Raw genomic sequence first — 19,602 nt, forward strand, 5'->3', positions numbered from 1 at the left:
AAAGGAGCAAGATCAATCATGTTGCGACACTTGAAGCACTAAAAGGCTTGTTACAGCATGAGCCACAAGTGGTGTGGCATGGGATGTGCAAACTGAGAGTGCTTCAGCCTGCAGAAGTGCACACGAAGGCAGTGCAAAGCCTTCATGGACCAGAGGCCGTACATGTTGCCAGTGTGGTGTAGTGGTTAAGAGCAATAGACTCATAATCTGGTGAACCGGGTTCGCGTCTCCGCTCCTCCACATGCAGCTGCTGAGTGACCTTGGGCTAGTCACACTTCTCTGAAGTCTCTCAGCCTCACTCACCTCACAGAGTGTTTGTTGTGGGGGAGGAAGGGAAAGTAGATTGTTAGCCGCTTTGAGACTCCTTCGGGTAGTGATAAAGCGGGATATCAAATCCAAACTCCTCCTCCTCCTCCTCCTCTTCTTCTTCTTCTGACATCCCTGTGCCCCCTGCAGAACAGAAACACAGAACGCAATGCTGGCTAAGTGAGGCCCATGAACGATCCTGGGCCCCCAGCAAATGCACAGCCCTCCCTTGCCAGCCAGTGGTGAAAACCCCGAAGAACCCCCTAAAAAGTGGGGGGCAGAGAAGAACCCTGGAAAGTGACCCCATCAGATGTCGTATGCAAACTGGTGCCTGGTCAAAAATCAGCTTGGGGGGAGGCAGCCTGTTAGTTCCCTTTTACCCGTGAATTTACCTGAGTGCTTGGCGATTTCCAAAATTCAAGAGCAATTTATTTTCCCCCCTTCCTTAGATCCGAGATGCAAGACAGGCCTGGAGTGAAGTGGGGTTCGCTATGTGCAAGGATGGATGGATGGTGGTGGGAATGCAACGGGCTTTTGATTTTCACATCTCTTTATTTTACCTCATGAGTCATGTCATCATGTTCTCAGGCGCTGAGTAACTGCCGGGTCTATTTTTACTCTTGTTCAGCAGGCTTCCTTTCCTCAGCGGCTGCTGCGCGAAGAGGTGAAGGACAGGAGAATGGTGAGTTGGGGGAAACGGGCGGGTTATAAGAGATGGGGTTGGGTGGTGGGTGGAAAGGGGGGGAGCTAAAGGTGTTTCCCACTCTCCTCAAATTAGGGGGGGGGGAGGAAATATGTTTATTATCCCCAAAGAACAGGGTGTGATGTGTTATATGTCATAAATAGACACATATATTGTTATATTGGTTGTAGCATGGAAGAGAGTAGGGGGAGATATTCCTTTTCCAGTGCTATTGGTACTTCAGAAAAATAAAGAAGGAAAACAGGACACCCCCCCCCATCAAAACAGGAAAGAGGTGATGGAGGGGGGAGAAGGGGGGGTGTACCCATCATCAAATGCTTCTCCTGGTTCAGGAAAAGAGTTCCATAATGTCCTGAAGCCACAGAGAGAGAGAAATGAATGGAATGATGTGCATGTGTGTCTTCGTACAGGGGAAGGGTTTTTAATCCCCAGCTCATAAAAATACACAGGCATCAGCGCACATCAGCTCACCCCACACCCCTCCAGTGACAGCCTTAATTTCCCCTATGCTTTCACTTAGGAAGGAGACTTACGAAGCAATCCTGCGTTCCAGTTTTGTCGAAGGGGGGTGGGGAAATACGTTACTGTTTTGCCCGTTGAATGACCGCCATCTCCTATGCATGCTCAGCTTGGAAAAGAAGGGGGAAACGCACCACTAACCCCCCCCCCAAGGGCACAGAAAGAGCAGACATCTCCACCTTGAAACACCACCAAAGCCCGCCATCAGGGCAAGGGGACACACCCCCTGCACGCCATGGCATCACAAAACAATGCCCCCACTCTGTCACCTCCATAATGATCTTCCGACCACTGAAGACGACCACTTGGGTTGAAATGCATGTGGCCTTCAACACATTTTGTTATCTCTTGTCATATAATTATTTTGGTCAGGCTTTGATTCAAATAACAAGTCAATTTTTTTGTTGCATCATCTTTGTAATTTTATCTATTTTGACCACATTTCTATATTTGCTTTGGATTGTAAAGTTGTACTTTATTTTCCTATTATATTTAGAAGTGTTTTTTTTTTTTTAAGAAACTTTAAAAAATTCCTACCCGATTTAATTTTGGAGTCTGGCTTTGCAGGTTGGGGTCAACATAACCTGTTTTGATCATTCTGCCAGAGTGATAGGCAAACCTAGAGGCTTTATCTGTTGTGCTGGTGGCAGTTCTGCGGGAGTCGCAGGGCTGCCACCTAACCTGATGTCCCATCCCCACCTCAGCTGGAATAACTTGAATATTATGTCCTCAGGTTGCAATGCTATACACAGCTATCTGGAAGTCTCATTAGACTTAATAGGGCTTACCTCTGAGTAGCTATTCATAAGACTGCATGGTAAGGCAGAAGAGTCAAGTTGACCCATCATGGATCAGGTGCTCCTTAGAGAACTCTTCAGCCATCCAAGGGGTCTAGTAATCAAAGGTGCACCTTTTCATTACTTCCAATGCATTCCAATGACAAAGCAGGGATTCTCATCCACTTTAGTGACTGTATGCAACCAGAGGATGGTCTTTCTAGGTCAATTAATGCAGAGTTCGGAGGTGTGCCAACTCTGCTGGTGGCATGTCATGCACTCAGGTCCTGCTTTTGGGCTTTCCATAGGCATCTGGTCAGCCACTGATAACAGGAAGCTGGGCTAGATAGGTCATTGGCCAGGGCTCTTCCCATGTTCTTCTGCAGCAAATCTCCACCTAGGTGGCATCTTGCTCAGTAGCTTTATAATCCTTTGATACCTGTAAAGACTGAGCTCAAAAGTCTTTTTTTATGCTTCCAGTTCCTAGAATTCAGCATAGTCTATTCAAATGCAAAGCACCCTTTAATTCTCTAATCCACTATGTCAACACGCCCCTGCTTTATGCCTAAAATGCTGCCTTTGGGCTACAATTTCCCAAACACGGTCACCCTGGCCTAGGCTAATGGAGCAATCATTTCCACGAAAAATGGTTTGCCATGCATCATTTGGGTATAATTCTTGCAACAATCCTGCAATTCTTCATATGTTGCAAAGGGAGGTGGGGGCTGAAGCTGCAAGAGATTGGCTTGCCTATACAGCCACCTAATGAGTTTATTATAGAGGGGAGATTCAAAGCACAGGATCTTCCTGATTTGTAGATCAGTCTCTTAGCCACTCTGCTATAATGGCACTCTATGAGCCATAGATGTGGAACCATAGGACTTGCTCCCAAAGCCACTGGAAGAACCCACCTAGATTAAACCAAAGGCCTACCTAGTCTAAGGTTACCAGATTTTTTTCAAAGAATCCGGGGACACTTTTTTTAAAAAGAGAGAAAAAAGTTATTTTTAAAAAATATTAAGAAGTAATATCTTCTCTTCTGTGGTCTTCTCTGTTGTGTGGCTTTCCTCTGGGCCCGGCCTGCTCTCTTGGAGCGCTAGCTGCCATGGAGTAGGCTCAGCCTCGTGTCCTTGCCCTCCCAGTGCTTTCCTACCTCTTTTCTTCAGCGGCGGCAGCAGCGTGGCAAGGTCAGGGCTCCCCTCTTTTTTCTCCTTCCTCTTTCTCTCTGTTCCTTCTCCTCCTTCTCCCTGCATTGGCTCCCGGGGTTTTCCTGGCCCTGGAGAGCTGCTGGGTAGTCGGCTGGGTGGCCGGACACTCTTGCTCCCAGCTCGATTTAGATCACGGGGGGGGGGTGTCAGTGGTTCCCCCAGTTGACGCTCCAGGCGTCTCCGGTGCCTCCTCGGCAGTGGGGGCGGCAGTCTCAGCAGCCCAGAGCCAGCCTGGTAGCACAGTTGGCTCTGGCTGGCTTCAGGAGCTGCTCACTGCCATGGCGCCTGCCATTTTGCCTTGCCAGAAGTCCCCATATGATGTCTCTTATGCCGCTGAACCAATCACACAACATTTATTCCCTACTAATAAATCTACAACACTTAAAATATAAATCCAGGGACATTAAATGAAATCCGGTGACATTCTAGGGACGGAATTTGTCCGGGGACAGATTTGTAAATCCAGGGACTGTCCCCGGAAAATGGGTACATCTGGTAACCATAACCTAGTCTAGCATCCTGTTTCACACAGTGTTCAAACCTCTGACCTCCAGTCCCTCCCTTGATGCCTTATGAGACATCAAGTAGCTCAAACAAAGCATGCAAGCCAATTTCTATGGATTTCTTACATTTTACTTTCTGGCAGAGGAGCTGTGGTTCTCTCCTAATTGAAAGGCAGAGGAAGCCACTGCAGCTTATGGTGCCATTAGCTTCAAAAAGAGGATTAGGCTTCAAAATGGATGGCTTTAAAAGAGAAGAGAAATTCAAGGAGGATAAGGATATCAACAAGCCACACAATGGCTATGTTCTACCTCTACCTTCAGAGCCGGTATGTCTCTGAATCCCAGCTGCTGGGAATCCCAGCTAGGCAGTGTGCTGTTGTGCTCATGTCCTGCTTGCAGGTTTCCCATGGGCATCTGGTTGGCCACTGTGAGAAGAGATGCAGTAGGACTGCATTCATAAGAACTGGCTTTATAGCAAGGTACTCAACACAACCATTCATGCACAAGCAAGTCCCTCTTTCTCCGCCTCCAGTGGCGTAGCGTGGGGGGTGCAAGGGGTGCCGGCCGCACCGGGCGCAACATCTGGGGGGGCGCACTCGCCACCTCCAGAGTCGCCGAAGAGCCTCGGGGCTCAGCTCCTTTGGGAGGAGGGGTCGGGCTGGGTGACCAGGGGGAGCAGCAGGCGCCAGCAAGGAGGTTCGGAGCCGGAGCCTGGCCAGGATCGGGCGCGGGATGGGGCGCAAGAGGGAGGGGAGAGTCGAGCCTGTCCGCCCCGCGAGGACTGCTGCGAAGAGGCGGGAGGGAGAGGAGGCCCCTTGGGAGGAGCGGGCAGGTGCTGGGGCGGCAGTGCCGGGCGGGGGCCGAGGGGTGGGCGCCCCCCTGTGCGGGCATCGCCTCGCCGCCGCCGCGGGCTTGGCTGGGCGACCGGCCGAGGGGAAGCACCAAACAAGGCCAGGATCCAGGCCCGCCCCGCCCTCCTTATTTGGCGCCCATTTCCGGCTCCCGGGTGGCCTCCTCCCACCCGCTCTCGCTACCAGTGGAAAGAGAGACGGAGGTGCAGCGGAACCCGCAGCCTTTGCAGGCGCTGCCGGCCGGGGGAGGGGAGCGCGGAGGAGCCCCGCGGGGCCTGGGCCCGGCCAGCCGAGGGATCTTGTGGCGAGGAAGGAGCCCAGTCTGCGCCCTCCTTCCCCACAGAGCTGCAGAGGGAAATCAAGGTTCTCCTGCTAGTTTCTCTTCTTCTCTCCCCCCCCCACTGCGTTACAACCGTGCCCCCCCTCTCGGTGCACATAGCACGATTGCAATCTCTCTCTCACCCCCCCCCAAGTTAAACTAATGGAGCAAGCCAGCGCCAAAGATTTGTAGAACTGTGAATACCCGGCCCAGGCAGCAGCAAGAAGCTGGCAGCGGTGGCAGGTTAGGGGCGCAAATTACTTGCCTTGCCCCGGGTTATGGGGCGCAAATTATTTGCCTTGCCCCGGGTGCTGACAACCCACGCTACGCCGTTGTCCGCCTCATCTCTCAGTCTGCAATACAGGGTTGTAGCCCTCCATACGTTGTAGGACCCCAGCTCCCAGTAGCCCCAGTCAACAGGGCCAATGGCCTGGGGAGATGGGGTCGTAGTCCAACAGCATCTAGAGAGCCCCAGGTTCCCTACCCCCATTGTAAGGATTACTGAGGAGGAGAACAGTTTGGATTTGATATCCCGCTTTATCACTACCCTAAGGAGTCTCAAAGCGGCTAACATTCTCCTTTCCCTTCCTCCCCCACAACAAACACTCTGTGAGGTCAGTGAGGCTGAGAGACTTCAGAGAAGTGTGACTAGCCCAAGGTCACCCAGCAGCTGCATGTGGAGGAGCGGGGACGCGAACCCGGTTCACCAGATTACAAGTCCACCGCTCTTAACCACTACACCACACTGGCTCTCAGTGTAATGTATACTGAATGTAAAGCAGCACCATTAAAAACACACACACTAAATAAATGTTCTGTTCTGGCAGCAAAAGTTCAAGCAGCTTGAAGTATTCACTTTTAGTTTGGAAAAAAAGTAGATCAAAACAAGCATGCAAGAACATTTTAAGGTGTTAATGAAAACCAACCTTAGTTGGAGAAAGCTGATGGGGAGAGAACCAGGCGAGTGTCCAGTAGTTTGGCGCCATTTTTCCTGGTTTAGTGAGGAGAATGTATGTGAGTAGGGAGGTCTGGGAACCTCCTTGCATAGTGTCTATCCATGTCATTTGCACACTTACTTAAGAACAACTCGAGCTGATGTTTTGGTCTCAATAACCCTGCAAAATAGGAGATAGTGAAAGGCACTGACCAGTCTAAGGACACCCAATGAGATGGCAGCTGAGCAAGGATTTGAACTTGGTCTTCCCATCCAAAGCCCAGCTCTGTGGCACTCCACAAGGTACCCTCCAAGAGAGCCACTACTATACATTATCTGGCTCCCTCCCTCCCTCCCTCCCTCCCTCCCTCCCTCCCTCCCTCCCTCCCTCCCTCCAACTTGTCCAAATCTGGAAGCCTTCTAAAGATTTCTCAGGGAAAGACAATCCGTTCCCTTCCCATGTTAAATAAATAGTTACTGAAATCCTTAAAAGCCTTTGAATATTATTTACTTCTGGCCTCATCCAGTGCTATAGGTGGATAGTCTTGTTTCCAAACATCCTTTTCCTCATTGTCTGAAAAATCAGTAAGAATCAGCTTCTCTACAGCCATGCTTCTAAAAATTCCTCTCAGCATCATCCACTTGTAAATAAATAACCTTCTTCCCATCTCAGCTCCCACGTAATTAAACCGGATTTGGAGAAGACAGTGTACCAAGGGCTCAAAAACGTAACCTGAGATTTCCTATATTCTTGTGTCACAAGTGCCACTTTTAAATTTGTCCTGGACTCTACACATGCTCCATGTGATACATACATAAAAGGAACTTCAGAGGACGTCCCACCACAGAACATACTTTTTCCTTAGGGATAAGACTGGTGTGGGAGCCTGAGGGCCTCCATGTATTGTTGGACTTCAGCCCCCAACAGCTCTAGTTAGCATGACCATTGGCCAGGGATGATGGGAGTTGTAGTTCAACCAAGTATGGAGGGTTACAAGTTCCCTAACCCCAGGATAAGGAGATGGCCAATTATGAACTAATGATAGTTGAAAAAAACATGCCTGGATGATCCAAGGGTGTATGGGGTGTTAGGGGAGGGGTAGTACCTCTGGTGGGGGGGGACACATCATGATTCTTTGGGGGTAGTTTGTCCACCTTTGGTCCCCAGCATGCACTCAGTTCTCACCTGTGGCTCTTAGAAATGGCTTTGTCTGGCCAGCTAAATGAGGTGATGGCAGTGGATGGGTCTCAACCCCTCAGTGAGTTGGGGACTTCCCCCATGTGTGAAAACAGGATTGGGGGATTGAGCAAATGAGACCAATAGTGAGTCCAACAGAAAAGAAGGCGGTTTCTGCACAAGCTGTAGAGGGAAGTGAGGGGCAGATGGGGCAGACCTGGGAAGGTAGCCCATCTAGAAGAAGGAAGACTCTGGTCTTTAACCTCAGCTGCCTTTGGGAGTAAACCTTACACAAATCCAGAGTGGAGGCTCTAAGACGGTTGGATGGGGCCCTGTACGCCTCCTTCTGACAACTCCTACAAGCCAAGCTGGTGCCAAATGTATTGCTCTACTTTCTTTTGGACCACATGAGTGAGGCCGAAAGGGGGTCTTTGTCGTCCGAGCAGCCCAGGACCTCCATACCACACACTGCCCAGGCTTGTGACCCAGAGAGGTCACTTCAGTGCTGCTAACACAGTGGTTTGGTTTCACTCCCAGAAGCGCACTCCATTTTCTCTCAAGACAGACAGATGCCACCAATCGATTATCCAACAGCACAAAGCTATGCATGCCTAGTAAGTCCCACTAAACTCAACAGGGTTTACTTAATGGCAAGTGCACATGGAGCTGCAGCCTAAAAGAACAGTAAAGGTATAGGTAAATGACCCCTGGATGGTTAGGTCCAGTCAAAGCGGGCCTAGTCTAAAATGGTAGGGTTATTAGCACCGTTTACAGTACAAGTAAGGTAGCCACTATGATAATTGCTTTGGCCCAGAAATTTACCAAATGAACAAAATATACCAATTGTACATACATGTGAAAGGCATATTGCCTTGACTTTCAGCTACATGCTTCATTAGCACATATTAATAAGGGTAAGGCTCTTTAGGCAGTGCTCCCACTGGTTTCAATGGAAGGTCCAAGGAATCACACAGTGGATTATTAAAATATACACAATATTTTTCTGGGGGGATGCAGGGGTACTCATACCCCTAAACAATTGGTGAATCTTTGTACTTTTGTCCATTTACTGTATTTATTTTTCCCATTTTGAACTATAAAATGGTGAGTTTCTTGAGTCAAAATGATATCCGTAAACATTTTTTTAAGGGGGAAAAGCACTTTTCCTTCAGAATGCACAAAGCAGTATATGGTAATAATAAAAAATAAAATCTATAATAAAAACATCAAAGTCCACAGGTTTATTTTTCAAAGTCCATATAAAAAGAATTGGCATGTACACTCATTTTTACATTCCTCAAAACTGTAATTTAATTTTATCATGCCTTTTCTGTAAAATATATAATCAACACTGCTTACAGAAAACCAGCCAGTAAACATGTAATAAAACAATACAATACAAACAGCATTACTAAAATCTCCAAAAAGAAAACACCTACCATAGTTGCTCCAACAGGCATTCAAATTTAATAATGTTTCTTCTCATCTCTAATCTGTAAAGTATGTTTCAGATCCAGAGACCCTGTTATGCCAGTGTTAAAAGATACACAAAAGCTTCTTCAGACTATCAGTATTTTGCTGGAGGGATTCAAGCATATATTCAAAATTTAAGTTTCCACATTTAAAGTGGATTAAGGTGCTCCATTTCCCTAGTGAAAAAAGCCACTTAAAAAAAACAACACAGGCTTTTTGAGTTTTGGAAAATAATGGGGAAATGAATTGAAAAGTGTGGGGTGAATGAATACAGTGGTACCTTGGTTCCAGAAGGGCTTAGCTGTTGAACAAATCGGCTACCGAACGCCGCAAACCCAGAAGCAAGTGTTCCGGTTTGCGAATGTTTTTCAGAAGCTGAATGTCCAACACGGCTTCAGATTGAGTGCAGGAAGCTCCTGCAGCCAATCGGAAGTTGTGCCTTGGTTTTCAAATGGTTTCGGGAGTCGAACGGACTCCCAGAATGGATTAAATTCGAGAACCAAGATACCACTGTAATGGTAAGTGACAAGCAGATCAGGACACCTATGTCAGAGGCAATATCTCTCTGAATACTGGCTGCTGATAACCACAGGTGGGTAGAGTACTGTTGCACTCATGCCCAGCTTGCAGACTGTCCACAGGCATTTGGTTGGCCACTGTGAGAACTTGTGTTCTTACAGAAGAATGTTCATTGTTGTAAACTTGACTTACAAACAAATAAGAACAAATGCTCAATAAAGACTGGATATAATATAACTGGCTATAATGCAGAATTTGGTGAGAGATATACATGTTTTGTAAATCATTGCCACATGAATTTGGGATATAACCGGCTTCAGAGACATTTATTTTGGCAATTAATGATTTATGTAAATTCTTTGGATTATGATTTATTTGGAAAATAAAATATAATGATGATCTTAAAAAACAAAGACCAAACATAACCTTACTTGCACATAAGCTTTCTGCAAGCATATTGGGATGAATGCTGAACAAACAGGTCGTCGAGAGGGCCTGAAGGGTTGCAGTCTGTGTAGTTTGGCCTTCAGAACTTGTTAGGAAAGTTTGATTGAGACTTCTTTCCTAACAAGTATGCTAAGGACTGCAGCTAACGATTCCCTAGCAATCCTCCTCTCCCAAGTTGGGTTAACTTGTCAAAAGGTGACAATGAGCAGGACAGAATGATAGAATCAAGAGCTGGATGATTTTATCCCACAAGAGGACTTGGTGGATTACGTACCTCTTCAAGAACCCAGCTGGAGTTAAGACCTATCAAGGCCTTGGAGAGTCACAGCTAGTCAGAATAGGCAGCACTGGGCTGGACAGACCAGTGGTCTGACTCCATGAAAGTTGGCTTCATGTGTTCAAGGAAAAAGCACTCATCAACCCTTATCCCCTCTAGCCTTTCCCAAGCAGCTAAGAACACAAGAAGAGCCTGCTGATCAGGCCAATGGCCCATCTAGTCCAGTGAGGAACCAGCAAGCAAGATTTAGGCACAAGAGCCCTCTTCCCGCCTGTGGTTTTCCACAACTGGTCTTCAGCAGCATTGTTGCCTCCAACTGTGGAGGCAGAACTAGTAGCCATAACTAGGCTAGTAGCCATAAATAGCCCTCACCTCCATGGATTTGGCCAACCCTCTTTTAAGTCCATCTAGGGTAGTGGCCATCACTGCCTCCTGTCACTTCTGCATTTTCTTGTGACATAGTTCTTCAGCACGACTAGGAACACAGGAAGAGACCATGCACTGAGTCACATCATTGGACCATCGAGAGGAGCATTTGTCTACATTGGCTGGCAGTAGTTCTCCAGGGTTTAAGGCAGGAGTCTCTCTAGGTCTCCCTGGGTATTGAACCTGGGACCTTCTTCATGCAACAGCAAATGCTGCACTGCTGAGCCATGGCTCTGTTAGATAATCCATATAAAAGAGGGCCTGGGGATGCATGTATCCAGTTCAGCTAGGCATGGTAATGTAAATCTTTGAATCCTGAGGCTGTACTGGATTACGTGGAATCACAATGGAGCCTTTAAGGAAATGAATGGCTAAGCCAGTCTGCCAGACAATGGCAGAGCCTCAGGGGATGTCTTGATGGGTCTTGGGGCACCACACAGATAGCAGACTCAATGTTCTGACTGTAATGAAATTCTGGTCTTGGTGGTTGAGTGCCTGTCACAGCTGATACAGAGGCAGGCTGTCAGCTTTAGCATGAGATGTCTGTGCTCTGCTTAATTTTTGCACTGTAAAGTATTTCTAAATCCCAGAGGTATAAAGCTGAAATTAGAGCATGCTCTATAATCCAACATGTGTCTGACTATATCTCTGTGACAGAAAAAGAGAATGAGGTAGCTGTGTCATTCTTTAACATGTGTGAGCTGTCTGGATAGGGTACGTGTGGGCTTTTCTGGCTAAAAGGATGTTGGTACATCTATATAGCTTTATGGTGCTTTTATTTAAAACAGAACTGAGGCGGCACTCTTGGACTAAAAAACCACCACCAACCCTCCCTGCAACCACCACATAACCCATTTCCTCCCAGCAAAAACACTTCCTTGTTGAATCTTTGATTACATCAACCCCAAAAGAGGTGAAGAAATGATAACAGTGAAATGACTCAAGAGGCAAAGGGAAATGTGGGAGCAACCCCTACGCTTACAGTGAGGTTTCCTCAAAGCAAGGGGAGGTGTAATCATGACCCCTTGTCTCCTGCACCTGTGTCAAGATAGCATCTCACCCAACTTTTTCTGCAAAAAAGCACTCAAACACTAAGGCTGTGCACACACTCCTGATTACTCTGCACCCAGTGCGCTCCAGTTGCTGGTTTCTGAAGCCATGTGCACAGACTTGAGCCCCAATCCACATCAATTCTGGAAGGTCTTGAGAAATACTGCTTCCTGGTGCATTGCATCCCCCCCCCCCCCAGCTTTGATTCAATTTGAAAACATAAGCTATTTGAAGACATCAACACACCCCCTCTGCTCACTGGTGTGCACTTGGAAACTCATCCAATCGTACTGTTACATATGATGATGTGGAAATGTGATTTGAAGCACAGAGGGCAGGGTTAATGACTTCACTGTGTTCTAAGTCAGTAATGTGTACACAACACCAGAGCAAAGGATCACCCCAAAGAGCCACAAGGTAGCTTTACATCAGGAATGGAGAACTTGTGGCCAGGAGTGAGGGGTGTTGTGGTCAAACATCTGGAGCACCACAAGTTCCCCATCACTCAGACTCATGGGCCATTTGTGCAAAGCCTAGAAAACCTCTGCAAGGCAAGGCATGTTAAAGACTCAAGAGGTGGTCCTCAGAAGGGGGGGAGGAATGATTCTGCTTTAAAAGAGAAATGAAGTGGCTGGCAGCAACCACCACAGATGCATGCGGCTTCCAAGTGATCCCCTGCAGCACTGTCACTGTGCCCCTCCCCAACTGCAGGATCCTTTGTGTGTTTGTGTTTATGTCTATGCATGCACAACATAGTGCAAATTCCACATATGGGACGTGCACTAGACCACCCCTGAAATGGCAATAACCTGCAGGAAACCCCTGGCTCAGTCAGAAGCTATGTGATTACATTTGCTCAAGTGTGCTGAGCCGGGGGTGGCTGAACATGCAGAAAGTGTTCAGACTAGTGCCTCTGACTGTGGGTGATCTACATCTGATTTCGCCCCTGCATACAGTGGTACCTCGCAAGACGAATACCTCGTAAGACGAAAAACTCGCAAGACGAAAGAGTTTTTCGTTTTTTGAGTTGCTTCGCAAGACGAATTTCCCTATGGGCTTGCTTCGCAAGACAAAAACGTCTTGCAAGTTTGATTTTCAATGCATTCCTATGGGAATCCGTGCTTCGCAAGACGAAAAATTCCCAAGACGAAAAAACTCGCAGAACAAATTAATTTCGTCTTGCGAGGTACCACTGTATTCTTCGTCTGTCTCTCCAATGCCCTTACTCTCCTTGACCTTAATCAGCCTTTGACCTTCCCACTCTGAATTCCTACCTTGATCACCTAATGTAGGCATTACACTGTAATCATGGAAGTTATGTGTAGATGAGGTCTGCTCTGAAAACAACTGTTTTCAAACAGGTGTCAGAAAATAGCCATCACCACTCTAGGTCTCACATGCGGTGGGGCCACAGCTCAATGGGGCACCTACACTTGGTATGTGGAAGGTCCCAGTTCAATCAAAGGCACGTCTGGGTGGAAAAATCTAGACGAGCACTTTAGGCAATCTGTTGGGGGCTGCATTTCCTTGTGGGGTCATCTCTTGGTGGAAAGGACCAGACCTGCCCCATAATCTCTTTCTTGTGTGCTCACAAATACCATCACTTCAGCCTTTCCTGTGGGCAAGGATTCTAAACAGTAGGGCTAGGGAAGACCTTTGCTTGAGAAGCAACTGCTAATCAGAGCACAGAATGCTCAGCTAGATGGACCAATGGCCTGACTCAGTAAAAAGGCAACTTCATTTGCCTGAGACGCAGGATTAGCAGAGCAGGGTCTTGAAGCTTTGCCAAATGGGGTATAGATTTAAAGAGATGTGACTGGTACGACTTTTCTATACATGGATGCACAACTAGAGTAGAGAAAATATAACGTCAAACATGCCCTGGTTTAAGTGGGGGAAATGGTGTTATTATTTCAAAAGAAAATGATGACTCTGTCTTGCTCTCACCTATTAACTAATTGCCCCTACTTCCCTCAGCAAATATCTGCTGGCTCAACTTTCCAAAGCTTGGATGTTTATTACATTGTGGAAATTACTATGCAACAAACTGCCTTCCAGCACTGAAAGTAATGCCAAGTGCCAACCTTTGCAGGGATCTTGTTGTAACAACTTTTAAAGATTTCTTTGGCTCTCTTTTCCATTAGTATGCAGATCAAAGATATTAAAAATTCTCTCTTCCTTCAGAACCACTGAGGTGGCAGAGCTGAAAGAACACAAATTAATCTTGTCCTTTTTTTAAAAAAAAAGTAGCAGCTTCAAGAGAGAATACTAGGTGCCAAGAGCATTTAACACAACCATGTTCTGATGAGAGCTACCCACCCTCTCTTAATCACAATTTTCCCAGGTCAGATTCACCTCTTTGAAAACAACGGTGTTCTACATTTGCTGTGTTTGTTATTGAAGATCTTTTAAAAATCTGGAGTGCTGAATTTCCACACCCCTCTCTCTTTGATTCACAGCCAAGAGAGGAGTTCCTGCAAGACCCGTCTCCACCCCTTTCTTGCTCTTCTCTTATAAAAGAAGGAACAACTGAACTGCTAGCACCTTATTTTCTCACAGGCTAAAATCCAGATTCATACTAGCTCTCTCCCTGGTGCTGTCTCTCCTCCCACCAGAGCTTACCTTTTTCTTTCTTGCTGCAACAAGAATACAAGAGATCAGCAGCAGCAATTCCAGTCTGGAGACTTAGCAAGACTTAACACACACAGAGAGGCTGCTTCTCCAGAGCTATTTCTTCACCTGTCTGCAAACATAACAACTCAAGGCTCAAACTCTCACCAGACCAAAGCTACCAATGCTCTTTGGAAAGAAGCCTCCAGCAGAAATTTAACAGCGAAGAAGCGGTTTACCGAAGGGAGCGGGAACTGTTTCAAGAAGTCAAACAAGAAAGAATGAGGGAAGTTTTTAACCTTTCGAAGCTTAGAAGATTTTGAAGGAATACTGCAAATAATTTTGCTTTTGCCAGCAGACACTTTTGTCCTTAAAAAAAGACCCTGTTTTCATGCGGACTGCCAAATCAAGGGAAATGTTGAGAGACTTCTCGTAGAAGAGTTATGGGGTATGCAAGAGACCAACTCTGGAAGCGCAAGTTTTGATGGGGACATTTCCCCCATTTTATTCCTTCTACGTTCATACCTATGCTTTCTCTCCCCTAAGGAGGAGGCAGAAAGGTAACCAGTAATTATTTTTTTCCTCAGAGCCCTTCAGAGATATCTTACCTAAGTAAGAGTGCATGTTATTTTTTTGGAGAACAAACGTTTGCACAGGAGAAATGAGAAAGCGCAGGACCCCCTGTGTATGATACCACAGACTGTATCCCTTTCTCACCTCTGTGCCTGAACTCTAGGAACCTTATTTCTTTTCTTTTCTTAAAAAATAACCCACCTCTCCTTCAATGTGTCTGGAACTTCTGGGAATTGGAGTCGGCATGAATTTCGGAGTGCTCTTCGTGTGTTTCTGCTACCTGCCACTCGTCAGCAGCGAGGTGAGTAATTTATTGTATTTCCTTAAGAAATGAGAAAGGAACACCTACCTGGTGAACTTCAGACTTGTGATAAGTGTGTGAAAGCAAATGAGGGAGAACGCTCTGCATAGGTGATTATCAGCAATGTATGTGTACAAAAGTGTTTAACGCATGGAGGGGGTCCGTTCCCCCCAAGATCAAGGAAACTAACTTCCTTTTACTTGAAAGAAAGCCTCATTGGAAGAAATCCTATTTGCTAAGAAATACATTGTTGAAACCAATGTTTAGGATTACAGCATTGCAGCACAATCCTATGCCTGTTTACCTGAAAGTTCCCACAAATTCATTGTGATATATGCCTCAGCAGATGTGAATTAAATTGCAGCCTTAATCTAATCAGTAGACAAACAGAAAGTGTATTATTGAAGGAGGCTTGTGGGTTTCATTCCATGCAAACTTTTAATTACTTGAGCAACCTGCTTGAAAAAGTAACTTGCTCTTCCCTGCCTTCCCTCTGGTGTTTAGGTTTTGTAGAGCCCAGATTATGCAGACCAAATCTTCAGATTATCCCGTTCATTCTATGTCCCAACACTGATATTACCATGTAAGATAACACACATCTATAAATACTTATCATTCTTCCAATGTTTTGATAGTCCCTCCAATAGTTTTAGGGAGTAAGAGTTCTTATTTGCAGTGCACTGTACCAGCCGCTCTGCCTTGGTGGCTCATGAATTGGCATCTTAGGGATTTTTACAGGCTCCTCAAAGGTAAAGCAGCTCTTCCACAAAGAAGCCATATCAGATTGCCCCAGAGGATCAGTGAGATAGGCCTTTGATGAAATCAGGCATTTCTACCTGGGAATTCTGCCCAGGTACCTGCTGCTGCAATGAGGGTGGGAAAGTCTCTGGTAGTTTATAGGAGTCTGCAGAATATTATCATACTGCCTGGGGGAGTCAGACTGAATTGGAAAGCGCAGAGAATTTCTCTCTCTCCCAGGATAAGAGGTCAGACCAAAGGGAGTTGGATATTGCAGTTTTGGCTGGCAGCTGAATTCCAACTGGGGTTTACTAGCGGAGGGCACGGTTTTCCAGCTGTTCCAAGTTGGAAACTGCTGCAGGAGGGATCCTGTATCAGTTCCAAAGAAATGCCCAAGAGGAAAGAGAGGGAATGCAGAGACTTGAGCTAGGGAGCGGTTCTTAAAGGGCCAGTGCTGCTTTATTTCATTTTCACTTTGAAGAGACGCCTACCAGATCTACATTCCATGCATTGGACAATGCAGAACAAACACCAGCTTTACACCAGGTGGGACCCCAAGTCCTTTGTTTTGAGGGCCACCACCTGGAGGTGGTGTATGGCTCATTTAGCACTGGTTAGTTATCTCTCACAACCCGGACAGCTCAAGAGAGAAAAGGGCTTCGATTTTCTCAACAGTTTCACCCTCCGGGATAAATGGCAAAGTGAGGTTTCCGGTTGTGAATACAAAAGAACCCGGCGCGGTAAAATATTCCAGGTTAATTAATGCAGGGCACAAGGCTGTTGTGATCTCAAGCATGCGCTCGTTAGTCAACCTACCGAGGTAACTTAAGGTCCTTGTTTTAGCGAGCATGTGCAGAGTAATATATCCAGAGGGGTCTGGAAACACGCAGCAGGTTGTTAGGGGCATGCATCGCTTGCCGGGAGGCAGGAATGCTTCGATCTGGAGCCGGAGAAGGAAAACAGCAGGAACTCGGAGCAGGGGGCGTCCTAATCCTGCAGTCATGTTATTTGCAGAGGAAGCCGGAGCATGGCACAGGCAAGCATCAGCAAACTCGACGCGGTTCCACGCCGCCCTTTCCAAATAGGAAGCAGGAAAGGGGGGGTCAAAAGGGTTAGGGGGTTCATACCAGGGCTTAATTTGTGCCAAGGCTCACCAGCTGAGGAAAGCAGCGCCTGAGAGCTTCCGGAAAAAAAACCCACACCAGAAAACCAAAGCAGCTCTGAGCATGGGCAGAGTTGCCTTCCCCCCTAAGCCACCACGGCGCGCCTCTTCGTTTCAGGGCTGCAGCCTCAGCTTCCCAAGCCCAGATGGGCTTGGCTTATCAGCGCCGCTCATTTTATATTTTAAGTAAATAACATTAAGTGCCTGCTCCTCTGGAGGGGGTGGGGAGGAGTGTGGCGTTTGGGAGCCAAGGCTTGGGAAGCAGCCAAGCCTCAGGTTGTTGTGCCCACAAACCTGCGCGAAGAATTCTCCTTTTGTTCTCTCTGGGAGAGCGCGCGAGGGAGGGAGGGAGGGAGGAGGAGGAGGAGGAGGCGCGTCACGCGCTCCCCCCCCCCCGCCGTCCGGGCCTGCCAATCCCGCCCCGAGGGGGTCGCGAGAAGAAGGGGGATCAGGAGCGCGCGCGCCCGCCCCCCACTCCCCGGGCGCAGCGCCCGCCGGCAGCTCACCTCCTTTTCGCTTTCCCGACCCAAAGCAACACGCCGCGGGAGGGGAAGGGCTTTCCCTGCACGGGGAGGTCTTGGCAAGGCAACGGTAGCCGGGGCGGCCCGTGTGTCCTGCACGCTCCTTGCTCTCTCGCTGTCCTCGGCTCGAAGGCGTTTTGTTGCCTGAGGCCAATGGGGCTGGTGCTATCCTGAGTCCAGCTAGGCCTTTTGCACAGACCTCACAGGAGCGCAGTACTGACCTTTGGAGGTGCACGGTTTTATACATTTTGGTTTGCATCTTATAAGTTGCGAATAATATCAGACTTTTCTATTTTGACATCTCCTTGTGACATTGCAGTTAGCATTTTCTGGGGGGTTTAGTGGTTGGGCTTGCCCGGCAATTGCCTGAGGTGGCACAGCAAAGTGACACAAATATCCCTCAAGAAGGGGAAATGCCACAACAGCATTTCTTAGGATAAAGCAAGCAAGCAATAATAACTAACTACCGGTATTTCCTTCCTTTTCATGACACGGAAAAGGTAGCGTCCTCTGTGGAATGGCAGGGGTGAGCCTGCCTCTCCTTGCTCTCCTGCTGCTTGTGGGTGTGTTCATTTTTGCTTTTCAGGCCGATCTGGGTGGTTTTTAGTTCTTTCCCTACCCCACCAAAGAAGCTCCAGCACTCCAACAGTGTCATGGAAGAAATTCAACTGGTGAAGCTTTTCTCAGCTTGGAAGTGCTGGGGTAGGAAAAGGTTCTACCTGGCAAGATGGTTTTGCCTGTGTTGCATCTGCAAAAATAAATGGAGGCCAGTACTGGAAAGAGTTGGGTTTGGATTTGAGAAGGTTTGAGCTCAAATTTGAGAAGGTCTAAGTTAAGTTCCCATTGAGCCATGATGTTCTTTTAAGTGACCTTGGGCTAGTCAGTTTTTATCCTCGTCACAAAGTAGCAGCAAGGGTGCACTCCATGTATCCTGGCTTAAACTCCAGTGAGGAAGGATGGTATATTAATAAGTCAATCTTCACACACCTACACAGTGCTTCAGCATTATTGCACTGGTAACTCCAGGGAAGTATCCCTGCAATAAGAGTGGCTTCAAGTTTACAGCCCCAACCTACAGCATCTCTTTGTACACCCATCATAAACATTTGTTTAGTGCAGTATATTTTATTTTGTTGTAATTACATTTTTTAAAATGATATAATATACTACACCAAAATTGCAATTCTGACCACACTTAGAAAGGAAGAGCTCCATTGGGTTCCATGGAATAAGATTGGGTTTTAAGCTACCTTATTTTCTTCGTTAGAATGTTAGCTTTCCTTTGTATCCTACCAGTGAAGAGATGATGTAATTTAGACAATTCTATAGTACAGACAACAACCAATTTATGCACCCGAACCTGGAAGTGACTTTAAAAATGGCCCTAAAAGAGTCCCAAAGGGGCACGAAAACAGCACCTAGCAATCCCACCCCCAGGAGCCCTTGCACCAATTGTTGAGACCTGGGGAGAGTTGGTGTTTCAGCAAGGAGGTTTGGAGGGAGCGATTGTGGTGAAATTTTGTGTCTGATAAGTGCTGCTGGTTTTTTAAAGGGGTTTTCAAGGGTTTCTAGAAGTTTAGAGGGTGCTTGCAAGTTTCCCCCCGTGGTGTTTCAAATATACCAATTTCACTTAAACGTGCGGTGCCTTGGAACGTAACTCCTGCGTGAATGGAGAGTTGCCTTCTAAACTTTTTTTCTCAAACCATGCAGAGATCTACTTCTCTGGCTTGGGGATAGTCTGCTGTAAACCAGGCTACTTCTTGCAGTCTACTTTCATCTCAGGTTATAGATATCAAAGTGCATGACATGTACACGTTGCATTATCAGTGAACTATGGTGGATATAAATTCTCCTTTAAAAAATGTGAGCTGAGGCCAGTTCCTATTGCATATATTCCAAAGAGTTCTGTATCTGAATACAAACATAATAAGTGCTATTCATTTATTTGCTTTATAGGTTGGTATCTAAGTAAAATGTCCAGGTTAGTTAATGGCAAGAGATAATTTGTCGCCCCTGTGGCTAAAGAGTAATGGGAAGAATAAACCTTTCAAATGTTGCCTCCCCTTTTTATGCCAATACATATACTACTATTGTTTACAATTACTGTGTGAACCATTCATTAAGCTTCATGGCTATTCCCGTCCTATTCAAGCAAACATGTATGAACTGACAAAACACCTGCAAGCGAACACCATGAATATATTGTCAT

General features: G+C 46.8%; 1 protein-coding gene across 4 annotated transcripts in view; it reads left to right on the forward strand.

Moving 5' to 3' along the window:
• The first annotated feature begins 613 nt into the window (after window positions 1-613).
• Window positions 614-19,602, forward strand: part of PDGFB (platelet derived growth factor subunit B) — a 45,826-nt gene continuing 26,837 nt past the window's right edge. The window contains exons 1-2 of one of the 4 annotated variants that reach the window (XM_081928440.1): window positions 614-988; window positions 13,948-14,972. In XM_081928440.1, the coding sequence (XP_081784566.1) occupies window positions 14,883-14,972 (90 nt within the window). In that variant the 5' untranslated portion in view covers window positions 614-988; window positions 13,948-14,882. The remainder of the gene's footprint in view (window positions 989-13,947; window positions 14,973-19,602) is intronic. The other 3 variants (XM_081928438.1, XM_081928439.1, XM_081928441.1) reach the window with 3 other exon arrangements.

This window comes from Podarcis melisellensis, assembly GCF_964234715.1.
Source record: "Podarcis melisellensis genome assembly, chromosome: 10".
Lineage (NCBI taxonomy): Eukaryota > Metazoa > Chordata > Lepidosauria > Squamata > Lacertidae > Podarcis > Podarcis melisellensis.